The following is an 18,366-nucleotide window of genomic DNA, read 5'->3' as shown; positions in this document are numbered from 1 at the left end:
ACACTTGAAAAAATAGTGTATGCCATGCAGATTATCTAGAAGAGGTTCCTGAAAGACAGAACAGTAAGTATAAAGGCACCAAGGCATAAACAAGCTTGCTAAGTCTGAAAAACACCGAAGAAGCTTTAATAATGTTGTTAACAACTGAACAAAGCTTCTGTCACATACTCCCACCACTAGAAATGTTCAAGCAAAATCAAAAGTCTATCTATAAAGGATTTCACAAAGGGGATTCTTTCTCTGGGTAGAAGACTGAAAGTCTGCATTTCAGAATCACTTCTAGAACCTTTAAATATGAATGCATATTCCCCAGTCAAAGATTTTGATTTACTTAGCCTGGAGTGATAACTTTGAGGCTCTAGGATTCAAAAACTTCCCAAGTGATTCTGATGTTCAGCCAAAGTGAAAGCCGCGAGACTGGGATGTGGCTTTGGAAAGTCCTGACTCCCCCTGAGGCCTAAACATATAAGGAGATGTCAGAGCAGAAAAAAGAGTGGGGGTGAAGAAAGTGCTCAGATTATGTAGGGCTTTGGAAGCTACCATTAAGGTCTTTTAGCCTGAATATGAAGAGAAGATATTAGAGGCCTCAAAGCAAAGGAGAATTTGGACCTGACTTTCACCTTATCATTCTGGCTGCTGTGCTTTGAACAGATGGTATGGCAGTAAGCATGGAAAAGTAGAAAGACAAATCAGGAGGCTACTTCAATACTTCAAATGAAAGACAGTGGCTGCTTATACCAACTTGGATGTATTATGGTAAAAGCTAAAAATATATTTACTTGCAGACTGGTATACAGGCTGGGGAAAAAAGGAGAGAGATTAAAAGTAACCCCAAAATTTTTGGCTAAAGCAAGTGTGATGATGGTTTTGCCATCAACTGAAACAAGCAAGAAAGAAGAGAAGTAGGGGGTAAAAACTGACAATTCAGTACTGAACATGTTAAGTTTGGAGACAAGAAACAGCTAATGACATACAAAGGGAACCAGGAGAATATGATCTCTTGAAAGATAGGTAAAGAAAACCAATCAAAGAGAAAAGAGAAATTAACTGTGTAAAATATTAAGTAAGATTAGATCTCAGAATCAGTGACTAGATTTTTCCATGTGGAGGTCAGTGATAACTTTGACAAGGGTGATATGAGGAGTCGGGGTGAAGCCTGACTGGGGGAGTTCAAAATGGGAAGAAATCGGAGCTGGTGAGCACAGACAACTCTTATGAAGAGAAGAAGAGAAGTACAGTGGTGAGTGGAGACAGAAGTGGGTATATGAGAGGTTTCTGTTTTGTTTTTAAGATTCTATTACTTTAAAGGAATCCCCTATTACCCCAGGAAACATATAGTATACCTGCATGAAAAACTAATTACAGAGAACTACTGTTACTGCATTTTATCTTTTCAAAATGGAAGGCGGTAAGTAAATTCAGTCTTTAATAAAACACTAAGAAAAGCGGCCACCGTCTCTGCCTCTCGCCCCTACCTGTTCATAGCCTGAATCTTCAGTCCCTCCTCAATGCTGTGGCTGAGTGCCTGCTGATTATTGTGCTTGTTGATCCTGGCTAATACTCTTTCTTGATGAGCTTCATACTCATCACGACTCGGATAAATTTTGCTGATGAGTGCATCGAAGTTTGGGTCTGGTCTTAGTGATCTTTTGGAAACTAGCTTTTTCCGACAGGTAGGGCATTCTTTATTGCTAAATAAAAAGAGGGAAAAGAAATGTAAGTAACGCTAGTATCTTTGGGCTGAAGACAAAAATAGCCAGCTTCCAGATTATTATCATCTTTTCCCCAATACCTTTACTAAGTCACAGAAATTTAAACTGATTACCTGACTTTCCGTGAATATATGACTAGTGGCTATAAGCACGATCTTTGAAAACTGAGATACTCTCTACTACTTGCCACTAGAGAAAAATCTAAATACTTCCTTGTGATAATTTATATATAACCATTTAGAAATGAAAATCTAGTTTTTCCTAATATAAAGTTCCCCTTTCTGATATCCATGCCATATAAGGAAAAAGTATCCATTAATATATATTCATGTTATCAATTATTTTATTAAAATAGCTTTCATCAGGGTATTATTTTACATACCTAAGAAGTGGAAAAGCCATGGTTTCACGCTTTGTAGTTTCCTCAAAATAAAAACTCATCCTGAAAAGCTTCTAAAATTATATAAAACCAACTGTTTCAAAACAAAGATTCTCCAACAATTACAACCTGGACTTTAGATAAAGCACTAGAATACCGTCCTCACATAATTTAAATACCTAGGTGTCACTCATTTTAACATACCCACTTCTGAGGGCTGTGATAATGCAGTCTGCACAAAAACGATGTAAGCACTCTTTTGTAGTCATGGTGTTCTTCAACATATCCAAACAAATTGGGCACATTAATTCACTGTGTAGACTTCGAGGTGAAACCACAATTTCTAAGCCATCTGTTATTGCCTCCTGTAAAAACATCACTTTAAAATTAAATGCTACCTTTTTTAAAAAAAGTTATGGACAAGTTCAAACATATAAGAATACAGAAGCGACAAAAATGAACACCTGTGCAGCCATCATCCAGTCACCATCACTGTCAATTCACAACCAATCTTGTTTTATCTATAATCTCCTTCAACTTCCCTCAGCCCCAGCACCAAAGCATTATATAAATCTGTTATCATAATGTTAAAGATAGCATATCATATATTTAAAAGACAACTAATGGTAAGTTAGCCTGGTATAATTTTAAAATAGCACTGAATATGGAGTCAGATGGCTTAGGTTCTAGTTCAACAACTAGCTCTGCAACTCTAAATATTTTAACATTGTCTTCTTACCTGAAAAATGAGGAAGTTAAGACTAAAGGAACCCTAAAAATTCTTCCATCTGCAAAAGTGCACCACTATGATAATAAACTATATATTTCATGCCATCCATCAAGATTTTAAAATATGAATTTAAATATTCTCTAAGGACTGATGCTAAAGCTGAAACTCCAGTACTTTGGCCACCTCATGTGAAGAGTTGACTCATTGGAAAAGACTCTGATGCTGGGAGGGATTGGGGGCAGGAAGAGAAGGGGACTTCCCGACAGAGGATGAGATGGCTGGATGGCATCATCAACTCAATGGACGTGAGTTTGAGTGAACTCTGGGAGATGGTGATGGACAGGGAGGCCTGGCATGCGGCGATTCATGGGGTCGCAAAGAGTCGGACATGACTGAGTGACTGAACTAAACTGATGCACAGTTTAATAGGATTTTGTTTTAAAATCACTTTTTAAACCTTAAAAATTCTTGATCCACAGAGCAGTTTTATACCAAGTGGTCAGGTTCTCAGGCTAATCTACAAACTGATTTAAACTATAGCACGTCTGTCTGAAGTAATAAGTATTAGTATTTCTAACTGTCATGACTAAAACTGTTGTCAGTGAGAAATGCATTTGGAGTTGCAATGTAGAATTCAGGCCGCATCTCCCAAAGGCACAGATCAGCAACTCCTACTTTTGGCCTCACTACCACAACCTACCCTTCCCACAAGGCAGCACTGAGAACAAAGGCACCAATGCTCCTGTGGATTGAGGGGAGAGGTCTAGTTAGTGGCCATGAAAAGGAAGATGCAGGTAGAAATGAGGGCTTCCAACAGGCTTACTGACACTTCCTATTTCCACTGGCTCTCCATCATACTTGTGTTTTCTCTGTAGGGTCAAAGATTGATGACTCCACAAAAAAAGACAATGAAACTGTGGATACTGTCCCTTATCAAGTTATCTCTTATATTTCAACCTTTCTATATAAAGCACTTTCTGCATTTTACTTAGTTTAATATGCACACAAACTTTTGACTTAGGAATTATAACCTCCATTTTATGAATCACACAGGGTATGATGATGACCCAGCTAGTAATCAAGCCTGTCCCCCTCGGCCTCTTGAAAACTTGCCTAGCAAAATCCCAAGCCTGGAAAACCATCCATCTGGGTTTGCATTCCTGGCCCTGTGCATCTGTGTAGCACTGCAGAGGGGAAAGGGGGAGGGATCACACACCAGACTGGTGTCAGTAAAACTCACTTTTCTTTTCACTACAGTGTTTTTCACACCTTTTCTTCTATCTGCAGACCTTCTACCATGTAAACGTTAAGCAGATTACCTTACTTCATTAAAAGGAGCTCTCATTTTCTCTCTACCTGATCTTTATTAGGTATCTTCCTCATTCTTATTATAAGGAGAAAGCACACCACTTCCTATCAAATGTACATTCCTTTCTACCTTCTCAAGCATGCTCCCCTTTCAATTATTCTGTCTGCTCTCAGACTTCAGCAATCTCTCCCTCCTCACTAAATCGATCTGGATTAACATAGGATTGCTGCAGTGAAACGTGAACCTTAGAGCTGTGTCCAGAGGGAGCTGGGGTTCCTGATTCTAAGTTCCCCTCAAGTTTTCACTCATTTTGCATCTCTGCACAGCCAAACTTCTCTAAAGCGTTACCTATCCATCTTCACCTCCCCTCCTCCCTCTTTAACACAGCACAATCTACTCAAGTGAATCTATTCTTCTCAAGGGTTACCAACTTTATACTGCCAACTCGAATGTTCACTTTTGTAATCCTCATCTTACTCATCCTCCCAGTAGTACTGAACACAGTAGCTGCATCCTCCTTGAAACACTCTGTCCTCTTTTATCTCCTCTCCTCATCTCCCACTTTTCCTTCCATTTCTCTGGCTGTTCCTTCTCAGCCTCCTTTCCTATTACTTAATTTCTAAATGCTGAAGCTCCTCTGGATGAAGTTCTGAGCCTTCTGCTCATCTCTCTCTAGGTAATCTGGCATTCCTGTGCTCCAAATGCACTGACAAGTCCTGAAACTTTATATTTAGCCCAGACCCCTAGGTAGCATTTCTGCTTGTCTTACAGGCATTTCAAACTTTCAGACTTCAGTTTTAAGAATGTTTATCTCCTTCAAACTTGTTCCTTTCCCAGTCTTTCCCGTCTTCACCTTCTCAAAATAGTCTTCCCTAGTTACCCTGTTATTATTACAGCATCGAGGAACTTACCTATGTACAGCTTCTCATATGTGTAATTTACTTGCTTGGTGTCTAAACTCCCGGAGCTGATGCCACATCTGTTTTATTCACCACTTTACCTAGTCCCTAATTTAGGACCTGGTACACAACAGGCACTCAAATTATTTCTTCAATGAATGGTCAACCAACATACACAAAAATTAGGACTATTTTGTATATAAATGTATTATTATGGCTATGTTCTTTCAAGTTTTCATTTTCTAAAAATATATTCCGGTTTACATATGTCTCATATTTTCCCTAAATTATCTTGGTCTACATTACCTGAGGTGTTCGTTGTAGTTCATATAAACTGAGTTCCCATGTTTTGCTTAATGGCTGAGTTCCATTTGTCTGCACAGCCTGAGACATTGCTAGGAATAAAGAGGAGAGAAAAACAATTTTAGTATCTGAAAGGGAAGTAAATCTCAAAACTAATTTTTGGACATTGTAAATCCTGAGAATAATAGTAAAAAAAAAAAAAGTTACACACTGGTTCAAGAATGGAAATGAAGAAAAGCTCGAGAATATTTCCATTTATAAATACAAGCTACTTGACAGCAAGAGGCTATCACTGATCTCTGAACACCTAACAGCCCGCATACAGAGAATGCTTCATTATTACTAACGTACAGAAAATCCTCTTCAACCAAGATAGCAAGTTATCTTTCTGAAACTAGTGGTCATGGAATTTAGAACTAAGTCAGGAAAATGTCAGACTTTTCAGCATGGCCACCTGGTTTTTCCCGGAAACACAGAATCTACCGTCTAAGCACTTTAAGCCACCGGCCATCCTGCCTCTACTTTCACAGCTCCACTCATGAAAACTCCTGTCTACTAAGTCAGCTTAGAATTCAGAAAGCTCCTCCTAATGGTGAGTCCAAAACTGCTACCTATCCACCCATACAGCTTGCCCTCTGGAGGCAAGCTAATTTAAGTCAAACCATTTTTCTACACAACAGTCTTTCAAATATTTGGACACGGTTATCACATCCCACCTGATTTTTCTTTACTTCTGGCTGAAAGTCCTAGTTCCTCCTAGTACTGACCATTTGATACAATTTCAAGGTCTCCTTGAGTTCTAGTTATTTAATGGAGCACTAAGGGAAGGAGAGTGGTCCAGTAGACAGTGAGAAGGAAAAACATCACACTTGCCTAAAGACACAGCTTGCACGATCACAGAATGTCATATACTCTACACTGGCACATAAACAACGAAGGACATGATCCATCTGTATCCAGGATGGTGACTTTCCCACTTTTAGCAGATACCATTTTAAAATATCTGCTCAAGACTCCACCTAATGAGCAATTAACTCAACTTTGCTTTTATAAGTAAAAGCACTTTACTGAACTTTAACCTAAATTCTAGTCCCCTCTAAAATTCAACACACATTGTCTCATTGACAGAAAGCTACATTTTCACATGAAGTTTCTCCTTTGTCCAAGCAAAAATGTGAAATGTTCAAATTTTTCAAATTTGAATGAATCATGGATTTTGTTTATAATTTTCAGGCTGTCCACTGAGTCTACCCTAAAGACTTGTTCATTTTGCTTACTGGAACTAGTGACTCCCAAACAAGCAAACATTCCTTAAGCCTTTTGTCCTTGAACTAAAATTATCATTCAGGTCCTGTATGATCCCTGATCAGTGTCCCCAACGGTAATCTGGAATCTCAGCAATTTTTCTCAGCTATTATAGCTGAGTTGCACAGTCACTAGACTAGCTGAGTTTGTTAATTCTACGATTAGTATCCTGTGGTTCTTTGAGTATCTCCCTGAATGCTTTAACTCCATTCTCTGAGAATCATAAATTGAAAGAATTTTGTGAAAGAAACTTCTTGATGAAATACTGTCTTTTCTGTATCATTCAATCTTCAGAGGATCAAATGATGGCACAGGCTCTACTAACTGCTACGTAGTTAAACTTTAGCAGCCAACGGATACAAGAGACCCAAGAGACCAGTGTCTGCTCTCTGGAGCAACAAACTTTGCCATAAGCCTCTCTAAAATCTTCAATAGGAGATATCTAAAAGAGACATCACTTTGTTTAATGGAGGAGGCCATTCTTCATTTTTGTACTCGGGGACTAAGGTTAACATTTCTGTACTTTAGGGACTAAATCATGGTTTCTAGCCACCACTTTATGGGCTTCCCAGGCGGCTCAGTGGTAAAGAATCCGCTTGTCAACCCAAGAGACACAGGTTTGTTCCCTGGGTCGGGAAGAACCTCTGGAGAAGAAAATGGCAGCCCACTCCGGTATTCTTGCCTGGGAAGTCCCATGGACAGAGAGGCCTGGTGGGCTACAGTCCACAGCGTCACCAAGAGGGGGACATGACTTAGCAACTAAACAAGAAGCCACCACTTTATGAGCGTTGCTTGATCCTACTGTCTGCAGTGTGTGTTATCAATACAACTAAAACAAGCTCTAGAAAAGAAAGGAGAAAAAGTACCAAATATACGCTGGCCAGTCTTTCTGACTGGCATGCTGAAGCCTTAAACTTGGACTTCAAAGCAGCGTATATTTAAAGACTCTCTAGCAAAGAAAAATGCATTCAGATTATCTGAAACCTGCCCTCCTTATGTACCCAACATTATGTTTTGGCATCACCACCTTTTATACTCTGTTCCCCTTTACTGCCTCCCCTGAAATTCCAAATGAACTATCTTTTTCTCAAGGTCTTCCCCAAGAAAACAACGAATGGCCCAGACCCACTTAAGACTGCTACAATGGTAGATAAACCAATGGAAACTAAAGTAAGGTACAGTTCAGGTTAACAGTCATAATAAAAAACTTTCCAAAACCATAAGGCAGAGAGACTAATGGCTGCTATTGGATTTCATTCTGTTAAGACACTGTCCAGGAATCCCAGGCTTATATTAATGACTCCATTTACTTGTAGCCTCTCAGATGAATAAGTGTTGAAAACTGGCTGGAAAAACAGAAAAAAAGAAAGTACAAAACACTTCACAGGAGACTAGGGAATGCAAGGGACTAGAAAAAGCAAGAAAACAAGAGTGATACACAGGCCTTTTCTGATGCCTTTCCTTTAAAAGTCAGACTAAAACTCAAGGCTGAAAGCAAGGAATGGAACAATAAATAGGAAACATAAGAAACTGGCATCAAGGTGTGCAACCTGTATTGTGGGACAGGCCCAACAGATAATGTAAAAAGAACCTGTCCTTCTTTTTCTTAACAGGCTCACATCTAAAATACAGGATTAAAAAAAAAAAAAAAAAGGATTGGAAATTTGCAAATTTAGATAATTTCCAACACAGCAGTTGAAAATGTGAGAAGACCTTTAGAAAACTGACAAAGTACAAACTAAAACAAACATACGATACTTCAGATTAAAAAACCAAAGATCCTTTAGCCTCTAAGTTTCAAGGACCTATTCGTAAAGATACTGACCGATACAGCAATCAGAAAAAATTAGTGGAAGAGGCACTGCCCCATAATAGCAAATAAAGGGTATATGTGGGGTGGGGTCAGGTGGGATGTGTGTGTGTAAAGAACAATGGCCTCAAACCTACAAAGGATGCAGCTCTGAAGCTGACTCTGGCATTCACTGAACTCAAGGTAAACTACCTTTAAATACGGCTTCCCTGTAAACACATGTGCCACTTTTCTACCATAAACTCTGTAATAACAAAATTAATCTATTAGAAACTAAAACTACTAAGACAGGAGGAATTTCTCAGAACTCTAAATCCTAACCCATGTCCCAACACTGTTACCCTGGGGTCAACTATAAACAGAACACGCCTTTCATCTGTCTAAAACGCTCCCCCAGCAAATAATAGGAACTGTCAAATAAAATGTTCTCCTAAGGCCTTGTTTCTAGAGATATCAGTTCTGCTGAACATAGCCAAATTTTATCTGATTTGGGTATTGGTATACCTGTGGCAACTAAGATTTAGAAAGTAAACCACAAGTTAGTTGTAGTTCCAAAACATCACAGTATCATTTGGAAAACTAGGATCAATATGACTTTTGAAAATTTTCCAGTCTTTCTGTTTGAATCTGTATTACAATCAATCATAAGTTCCCTGGTAACTAGTCTTTAATGCTACTGCATGGATGCCATCTTACCAGATAACACAGCAGGTGTTACAAAAAAAGAAAAAGAAAAGGATACAATGTTGCTGATTACCAAAACCACTCTCATTTTTTTTCTTCTTTCTTTTTTAAATTATGAAAGTATGATAACACAATTACAGGAGATCTGGAAAATACAGAACAAGGTTACATATAGTTCCACTATATATTATTTTTTAAGTAGATTAAGATTTTTTAGTTGGAGTTTCAACATCAAACTCTCAAAATTAATAGAATGAATATAAAGAGAAATAGAAGAATACAGTAGACCTGAAAATCACTATGAGAACCAATTCAACATAATTAAGACTTCTACAGTTTTCACACAACAGTGGGATACAAGTTCTGTTCAAGTTCCCAGACAATAAACTAGGCAACACTGGAAGATCCCATGGACATAAAACAAAGTGCAAAAATTCCATGGTCTAAAGGTACTGAAATAGAGTCTGTTTGTTCTCTTATCACTGTGGAATTATGTTAGAAATCAGTATCGAAAGATATTTGAAAATAACCCACATATTTCCAAGTGCAATGTGACATTTACCAAGAGAGATCTTTGACTTTGCCATTGAAAGCCTCAATAAAGTTAGAAGTCTAAGAAAACACAGAGGGTGTATCTCAATTTTTGAGAACATGTCAGCAGTGCAGATATCAACAATGTTTAGTAACATCTCCTGTGATCTGGCCAAGGAGGGTCAAAAGGGGATCTGAGATGAAAACTTCCATTTTTTGACTCAAGACAATCCACATATATAGAGGGAGCTATAAATTCTACTTTGGCCTAAAGCACGTGAACTGCATGTATTCAGGAAGCTCACACTTCCACTCTGGCAGTTACCAAACAGATAAGCGCCCCAGAACTAGTTCCTCTTTGCTTTTAGGTCAATATATATTTTTTCACTTAAATTTAACCTAAATTCTATCCTTCCCCCAAATCATATACAAACTTTCCCCTTCTTTGGTTTGGTGACAAGCTGCATTTCTGTCTGCAGCTCATTCCTGCCCAAGCCAAGAACATGAAAGACATTTAGCTTGTTTTTCAGGTGAGAACGAATTGACTTTGATGACTGGTATTTGGGAGTCATCTAGATATTCATACTACTGACATATACATAGAGCAAAGAAAGAGAAAAGGAGTAAGAATAGATAGCCTAGATAAAAACTACAATCTGAAAGGCTGGAAAGTAGAGCTGAAGCCCGTGAAGGAGGGAAATGAGGTGTCAGACAAAGTAGATTCTTTCTAGTAACAGGAGTTGACTACTGTCTCAAGATCCTTGCCACAAAACATAAGATCTGGGTCTACCCACGGCCCAACCCCCACCTAGATGACACTTCTGAATAAGAAAAGAGATATCCAACAAAACAGAAATGTTTCTTGCACAAAGTAGACACTCAAAGTGAATATTAGCATTACAGTTCAGACAAGATAATTTTAGTAGCAGTGACAGAAACAAAATAAATCCTGAGAAAAGATCTAGTCACAGTTAAATGTTGAAAGTTCACAGTTTCACAGTTAAAAGTTCACAGTTTCAATAACCAAAGGGAAAATATCAATAGTATATTCAGAACGTTCTTTGAAGGACCATAAATATCTGGCTTTCATGCTGACTTTCCACATTGTCACATACGGCAAATCACAAAGTCCTTTTGTGGATACTCAATGTGGTTTCAAAAGCTTTTTCAATACAACAACCTCAAAATGATTGGATGGCATCACGAACTCCACACACAAGAGTTTGAGCAAACTCTGGTAGATGGAGAAGGACAAGGAACCCAGTGTGCTGCAGTCCATGGGGTGGCAAAGAGTTGGACACAACTGAGCGACTGAACAACTGAACGCCACCACTCAACAAGTTCAGTTCAGTTCAGTCGCTCAATCGTGTCCGACTCTTTGTGACCCCATGGACTGCAGCACAGCAGGCTTCCCTGTCCTTCACCGAGTCCCGGACCTTGCTCAAACTCACATCCATCAGGTTGGTGATGCCATCCAACCATCTCATCCTCTGTCGTCCCCTTTTCCTCCCACCTTCAATCTTTCCCAGCATCAGAGTCTTTTCAAATGAGTCAGTTCTTCGCACCAGGTGGCCCAAGTATTGGGAGTTTCAGCTTCAGCATCAGTCCTTCCAATGAATATTCAGGACTGATCTCCTTTAGGATGGACTGGTTGGATCTCCTTGCAGTCCAAGGGACTCTCAAGAGTCTTCTCCAACACCACAGTTCAAAGGCATGAATTCTTTAGCGCTCAGCTTTCTTTATAGTCCAATTCTCACATCCATACACGACTACTGGAAAAACCATAGCTTTGACTAGATGGACCTCTGTCAGTAACATCTCTGTTTTTTAATACGCTGTCTAGGTTGGTCATAGCTTTTCTTCCAAGGAGCAAGCATCTTTAATTTCACAGCTGCAGCCACCATCTGCAGTGATTCTGGAGCCCAAGCAAATAAAGTCTGTCACTGTTCCACTGTTTCCCCATCTATTTGCCATAAAGTCATGGGACTGGATGCCATGATCTTAGTCTTTTTGCATGTTGAGTTTTTCTCAACAGTACTACTAAAAGTAGTTTTTCTCAGAGGCCACTACTAGTAAATGCCTTTTTGTAACAAGTGACTACCCATAAAGAGAAGGGCAGAGAAGGGAAAAGAGATGAAAACTCCTACGCATTCTACACAGAGGTTTACTAGCTTATCTTTCTCTTTTCAAAACAAAATAAGAAAAAAGATTAAGACTTTCATTTCCAGTTCTGCATGTAAAGCTGAACAGACTGAAAAATGGACTACTCTTCCAGGATCCATAAGTGAGGGGAGGACAAAAGTATAGTGACTGTCCCCAAACTGGAGAGACAGAAACTGGGAATCTCAACACCACAACTGCAGGAGGAACCAGTGTCAGGGGGGAGACTCTACACTGTACCTGAAAAAGTCTTGGAGTATGCTGAGTGTGGACAAGGCTGAGAGTTAGAAACTCCAGGAGGACCCAGTCACAGAGAGGGGAGGCCCCAAAATACCGTCACATTTACCTCCAGAACCCCAAACATTCCCACAGCAAGTATCAGAGAAAAATCCCTTGATGCTTCCAGCAGAGAGAGAGGGAAAGGCAACCATTTTAAAATACGCCAGAGCACTCTAGTTCTTAACAAAGCCTACCCTTAGAGAAAACTAGGTAACCAAACCTAACCTGCTGGGATATTATCAGAACCTAGGTGACCTGGGGAAGGGAAATAAACAACTCCAGTCCATTCTAGTCATCCTGTCCCACCTAAAAGGGGTTAAAAAAAAAAAAACTAACAGCCACTAGTGAAGTTCACAGCCCAGAGGAATAGATTCTGAGACCAATTAAAAGAGTACGGAACCATCACTTTCCCCCAACACCTCACCAACACACTACTAAAGGCCTTTTTGCAACAGTTGCTTTTACCCAGTACAACACATCAGCATGCTGGCAATAGAAAAAATTACAAGGCATATCAAACAACAAAAACATAATCTGAGAAACAAAGCATCAGAACCAGACATGGCAGGGATACTGGAATTATCAGACCAGAAAAGAAAGACATAAGAAAATTTAAAGATAAACCAACTGACAAAGAGAAAATTCAAACAACAAAAACATAATCTGAGAAACAAAGCATCAGAACCAGACACGGCAGGGATACTGGAATTATCAGACCAGAAAAGAAAGACATAAGAAAATTTAAAGATAAGCCAATTGACAAAGAAAAAATACTTGCAACATACATAATAAACAAAGGTCAAAATCCATAATATATAATAGATACTGCCCTAAGTCAATTTAAAAGACAACTCAATATAGGCTAAATGATAAATGGGTAATTAATGGGAATTACGAGTGGCCAACAAAATCAAATCATGCTTAACTTCACTACAAATCACTAAACTGCAAATCAATGTTATCTATATATGTTCTATTTTTTGGCTGTGATGCTGACAAAAATTAAGATGACTGATAGCTGAGTGTGTGTTTAGGGGGTGGGGGTGGGGCCAAAAAGGACCCAATGATGGCAGGCAAGATAAAAGGCCAAGAGGGAGACGTCAGATTACAGCCACGGATTTCTACCGATTTCAAGTTTTCTTTAGATGACAGAAAATAACTTTTCATTGAAGAAGATAGAAATTAGCGTTTCAGAAGCAGAAAAGCGAACTGGAAGAAATGCCATGAACATGCGGGAAACTGAAGCAACTGACAAACAACTAATCTCAAAAATATACAAGCAACTCCTACAGCTCAACTCCAGAAAAATAAATGACCCAATCAAAAAATGGGCCAAAGAACTAAATAGACATTTCTCCAAAGAAGACATACAGATGGCTAATAAACACATGAAAAGATGCTCAACATCACTCATTATCAGAGAAATGCAAATCAAAACCACTATGAGGTACCATTTCACGCCAGTCAGAATGGCTGCCATCCAAAAGTCTACAAGCAATAAATGCTGGAGAGGGTGTGGAGAAAAGGGAACACTCTTACACTGTTGGTGGGAATGCAAACTAGTACAGCCACTATGGAGAACAGTGTGGAGATTCCTTAAAAAACTGGAAATAGAACTGCCTTATGATCCAGCAATCCCACTGCTGGGCATACACACTGAGGAAATCAGAATTGAAAGAGACACGTGTACCCCAATGTTCATCGCAGCACTGTTTATAATAGCCAGGACATGGAAGCAACCTAGATGTCCATTAGCAGATGAATGGATAAGAAAGCTGTGGTACATATTCACAAGGGAGTATTACTCAGCCATTAAAAAGAATACATTTGAATCAGTTCTAATGAGGTGGATGAAACTGGAGCATATTATACAAAGTGAAGTAAGCCAGAAAGAAAAACACCAATACAGTATACTAACGCATATATATGGAATTTAGAAAGATGGTAACAATAACCCTGTGTACGAGACAGCAAAAGAGACACTGATGTACAGAACAGTCTTATGGACTCTGTGGGAGAGGGAGAGGGTGGGAAGATTTGGGAGAATGGCATTGAAACATGTATAATATCATGTATGAAACAAGTTGCCAGTCCAGGTTCGATGCACGATACTGGATGCTTGGGGCTGGTGCAGTGGGACGACCCAGAGGGATGGTATGGGGAGGGAGGAGGGAGGAGGGTTCAGGATGGGGAACACATGTATACCCGTGGCGGATTCATTTCGATATTTGGCAAAATACAATATTTTAAAGTTTAAAAATAAAATAAAATTTAAAAAAATAATAATAAATTTAAAAAAAAAAAGGAAATAAGATGACTGATAATACTGTTAGAAAAGGTGTACAGAAACAGGAGTTCTCAAATCACTGGAAGTGTACAGTGGCATGGTTTCGAGGACAGAATAATCTGGCTATTAAATTATCATTCTGACACAAAGAATTTGGTTGCTAAAACATGTCTTGCAATTCAGGCTTTAGGAAAAGTGACAATTTTTTTAAATGAATACAAAAATTAGTTTTCAGGACAACAGTATATTAATCCCCAACTTAGAAATTAAAATTACCACTTAAAGTTTTTTTCCATTAAAAATATATTATACTTAAATTATGTGTCTGTATTACTGGAAAATGTGTACTTGTGTACTAATTCAATTACATTATGGATTCATCTTTCGGAGACTCATCCAGGGACTTGAGACGCTAATCATAACATTGTTGGGCTTCCCTGGTAGCTCAGTGGTAAAGAATCCACCTGCGATGCAGGAGATGTGGGTTCGATCCCTGGGTCAGGAAGATCCCCTGGAGGAGCAAACAGCAAGCCACTCCACTATTCTTGCCTGGGAAATCCCATGGACAGAGGAGCCTGGCAGGCTACACTCCATGGGGTCGCAAAGAGTCAGACATGACTTGAGCAACTAAATACACACGAACACACATAACATGGCTGCACATAAATATTCACTTAGTAGTACCTGGCAAAGTACTGCAAAGGCTCTCCAAAGTGTCTTTTTATTCCACCCCGATCTATAACCCTCAAATTGGTTGAGGGGAGTATTAGGAAACCATATAGACATTGTTATTGTTGCTGTTTAGTCGCTGAGTCATTTCCTACTCTTTTATAGCCCATGGACTGTAGCCGGCCAGGTTCTCTTCCATGGGATTTCCTAGGCAAGAAATACTGGAGTGGGTTGCCATTTTTCTCCTCCAGAGGATCTTCCTGACCCAGGGACTGTACCCACATTCCCTGCATCTCCAGCATTGCAGGTGGATTCTTTACCACTGAGCCACCTGGGAAGCCCCTATAGACACTAAATGTGGCAAAGAGCAGGTTTCATATGAAAAAAAAAAGAGGACAATACCAATACAGGTTCCATTCAACTCGTTGAGACCTCCAAAACCCTCAAATTCCTTGACTAGGTTATAGTATATATTTGCTCCCAAGATCATTCTCTGGCTCCCCTAGAAGGAAAAACAAATCCACTAAACCAAAAATTCCTCAAGCATAAAGTCAGCAAACTTCATACTTAAGGGATAGCCTTGTTATAGTAAAATAAATGAGACACCTAGAAAGCACAGAGTTCTTTGGAACTGGATCAGCTTGAGTTCCCATCCTAACGCTAGCAGTTACTGGCTATGGATCCATGAACAAACACTCAAGGCTTTATCTTTTAATCTGCAAAGTGACAAATCTTTTCAGGGTCATTGATAAAGCTGAATGAGATGGTCATAATAAAATGTGTGGCATTTTATAAATGATAAGCCATAAAACTGAAGAGATAATTTTCTCTGTTTCAATAAATAGGAACTATTATTTCTTAGGCTCCCAACAGGTGAAGTACAAGGGGAAAAAATGATTTAGACACTAACATTAACCCCCTTTTAAAAATAATAATTTTATTATTTTCGAAAAGACATGTTCATGGGGTTCTCATTCCCATCACTTCATGGCAAATAGAAAGGGAAAAAGTGGAAGCAGTGATAGATTTTATTTTCTTGGGCTCCAAAATCACTGTGGATGGTGACTGCAGCCACAAAATTAAAAAGACACGCCTTGGAAGGAAAGCTATGACTAACCTAGACAGTGTATTAAGAAGCAGAGATGTCACTTTGTTGACAATGGTCCACCGAGTCAAAGCTATGGTTTTTCCATTAGTCATGTACAAATATGAGAGCTGGACCATAAAAAAGGCTGAGCACCAAAGAACTGACGCTTTTGAACTGTGGTGCTGGAGAAGACTACTGAGAGTCCCTTCGGACTGCAAGGAGATCAAACCAGTCAATCCTAAAGGAAATCAATCAACCTTGAATATTCATTGGAAGGACTGATGCTGAAGCTCCAATACCTTGACCACCTGATGCAAAAAGCTAACTTGTTGGAAAAGACCTGGATGCTGGGAAAGCTAGAAAGCAAAGGAGAAGGGGGCGGCAGAGAATGAGATGACTAGAAAGCATCACTGATTCAATGGACATGAATTTTGAGCAAACTGGAAGACGGTGGCGTTCTGCAGTCCATGGGGTCACAAAGAGTCGGACACAACTTAGCAACTGAATAACAACAACAAAGGAACATAAGAATGCTTCAGCATGTGCCTTGTGTGATTAAAAAAACTTTTTTAATCAAACTGACAGGCTTATTTGCTCTTAAGAATTTAAGGCCTTTTCTATAACAAACAAAAGTTACCAAAAAGGGCTGATGTGTCATCATCTATTGCTAGTAACCTGTATGTAGATGAATACTAAGAGTAGTTTCTGGAAGCTTAATGGAAAAAAAGAAGTTATCAGAAACATTTCTGGCTCAAATCCCACTAGAAACTTGTGGATTTTTTTATAGAAGGGGGCACTAGATGGCATAAAAAAAAAAGAGCATCTTAAACCACAGCTTTGAATAACATATACAGACATTCAAATGCATGTTTCCTGAATTATCCTTCTCTTTCCCCAAACACATATATAATCTTTGAGAAGGTGAAGATACTATAGGCCAGGTACACTGGTGTCTGATCATTAATGATATGGGGCTAAAGTGCAGAGAACCGATACAATCTTTACGCTTGGGCAGACTCCCAGTAAACCAGTCTCAAGTCTTGAAGACTCCCTGGCACAAGCCTGGGTCATCAGATCAGATCAGATCAGATCAGTCGCTCAGTCGTGTCTGACTCTTTGTGACCCCATGAATCATAGCACGCCAGGCCTCCCTGTCCATCACCAACTCCCGGAGTTCACTCAGACTCACATCCATCGAGTCAGTGATGCCATCCAGCCATCTCATCCTCTGTCGTCCCCTTCTCCTCCTGCACCCAATCCCTCCCAGCATCAGAGTCTTTCCCAATGAGTCAACTCTTCGCATGAGGTGGCCAAAGTACTGGAGTTTCAGCTTCAGCATCATTCCTTCCAAAGAAATCCCAGGGCTGATCTCCTTCAGGATGGACTGGTTGGATCTCCTTGTAGTCCAAGGGACTCTCAAGAGTCTTCTCCAACACCACAGTTCAAAAGCATCAATTCTTCGGCCCTCAGCCTTCTTCACAGTCCAACTCTCACATCCATACACGACCACAGGAAAAACCATAGCCTTGACTAGACGAACCTTTGTTGGCAAAGTAATGTCTCTGCTTTTGAATATGCTATCTAGGTTGGTCATAACTTTCCTTCCAAGGAGTAAGCGTCTTTTAATTTCATGGCTGCAGTCACCATCTACAGTGATTTTGGAGCCCCCAAAAATAAAGTCTGACACTGTTTCCACCGTTTCCCCATCTATTTCCCATGAAGTGGTGGGACCGGATACCATGATCTTCATTTTCTGAATGTTGAGCTTTAAGCCAACTTTTTCACTCTCCACTTTCACTTTCATCAAGAGGCTTTTGAGTTCCTCTTCACTTTCTGCCATAAGGGCGGTGTCATCTGCATATCTGAGGTTATTGATATTTCTCCCGGCAATCTTGATTCCAGCTTGTGCTTCTTCCAGTCCAGCGTTTCTCATGATGTACTCTGCATATAAGTTAAATAAGCAGGGTGACAATATACAGCCTTGACATACTCCTTTTCCTATTTGGAACCAGTCTGTTGTTCCATGTCCAGTTCTAACTGTTGCTTCCTGACCTGCATACAAATTTCTCAAGAGGCAGGTCAGGTGGTCTGGTATTCCCATCTCTTTCAGAATTTTCCACAGTTGATTGTGATCCACACGGTCAAAGGCTTTGGCATAGTCAATAAAGCACAAATAGATGCTTTTCTGGAACAATCTTGCTTTTTCCATGATCCAGCGGATG

At 39.5% G+C, this 18,366-nt stretch overlaps 1 protein-coding gene across 1 annotated transcript in view; it reads right to left on the bottom strand.

Annotated features, from left to right (window-relative positions):
• Positions 1-18,366, bottom strand: part of RNF2 (ring finger protein 2) — a 44,667-nt gene that overhangs the window by 4,264 nt on the left and 22,037 nt on the right. Inside the window, exons 2-4 of the mRNA XM_070768573.1 lie at positions 5,336-5,424; positions 2,296-2,456; positions 1,476-1,691 (exon numbers count right to left, since the gene is read on the bottom strand). Coding sequence (XP_070624674.1) covers positions 1,476-1,691; positions 2,296-2,456; positions 5,336-5,422 — 464 coding nt within the window. The 5' untranslated portion in view covers positions 5,423-5,424. The remainder of the gene's footprint in view (positions 1-1,475; positions 1,692-2,295; positions 2,457-5,335; positions 5,425-18,366) is intronic.

Source organism: Bos indicus, chromosome 16 (assembly GCF_029378745.1).
Source record: "Bos indicus isolate NIAB-ARS_2022 breed Sahiwal x Tharparkar chromosome 16, NIAB-ARS_B.indTharparkar_mat_pri_1.0, whole genome shotgun sequence".
In the NCBI taxonomy this organism is placed as follows: Eukaryota; Metazoa; Chordata; class Mammalia; order Artiodactyla; family Bovidae; genus Bos; species Bos indicus.
Note: the sequence above shows the minus strand (reverse complement) of the source record. Positions and strands in the feature narration are given on the sequence as shown.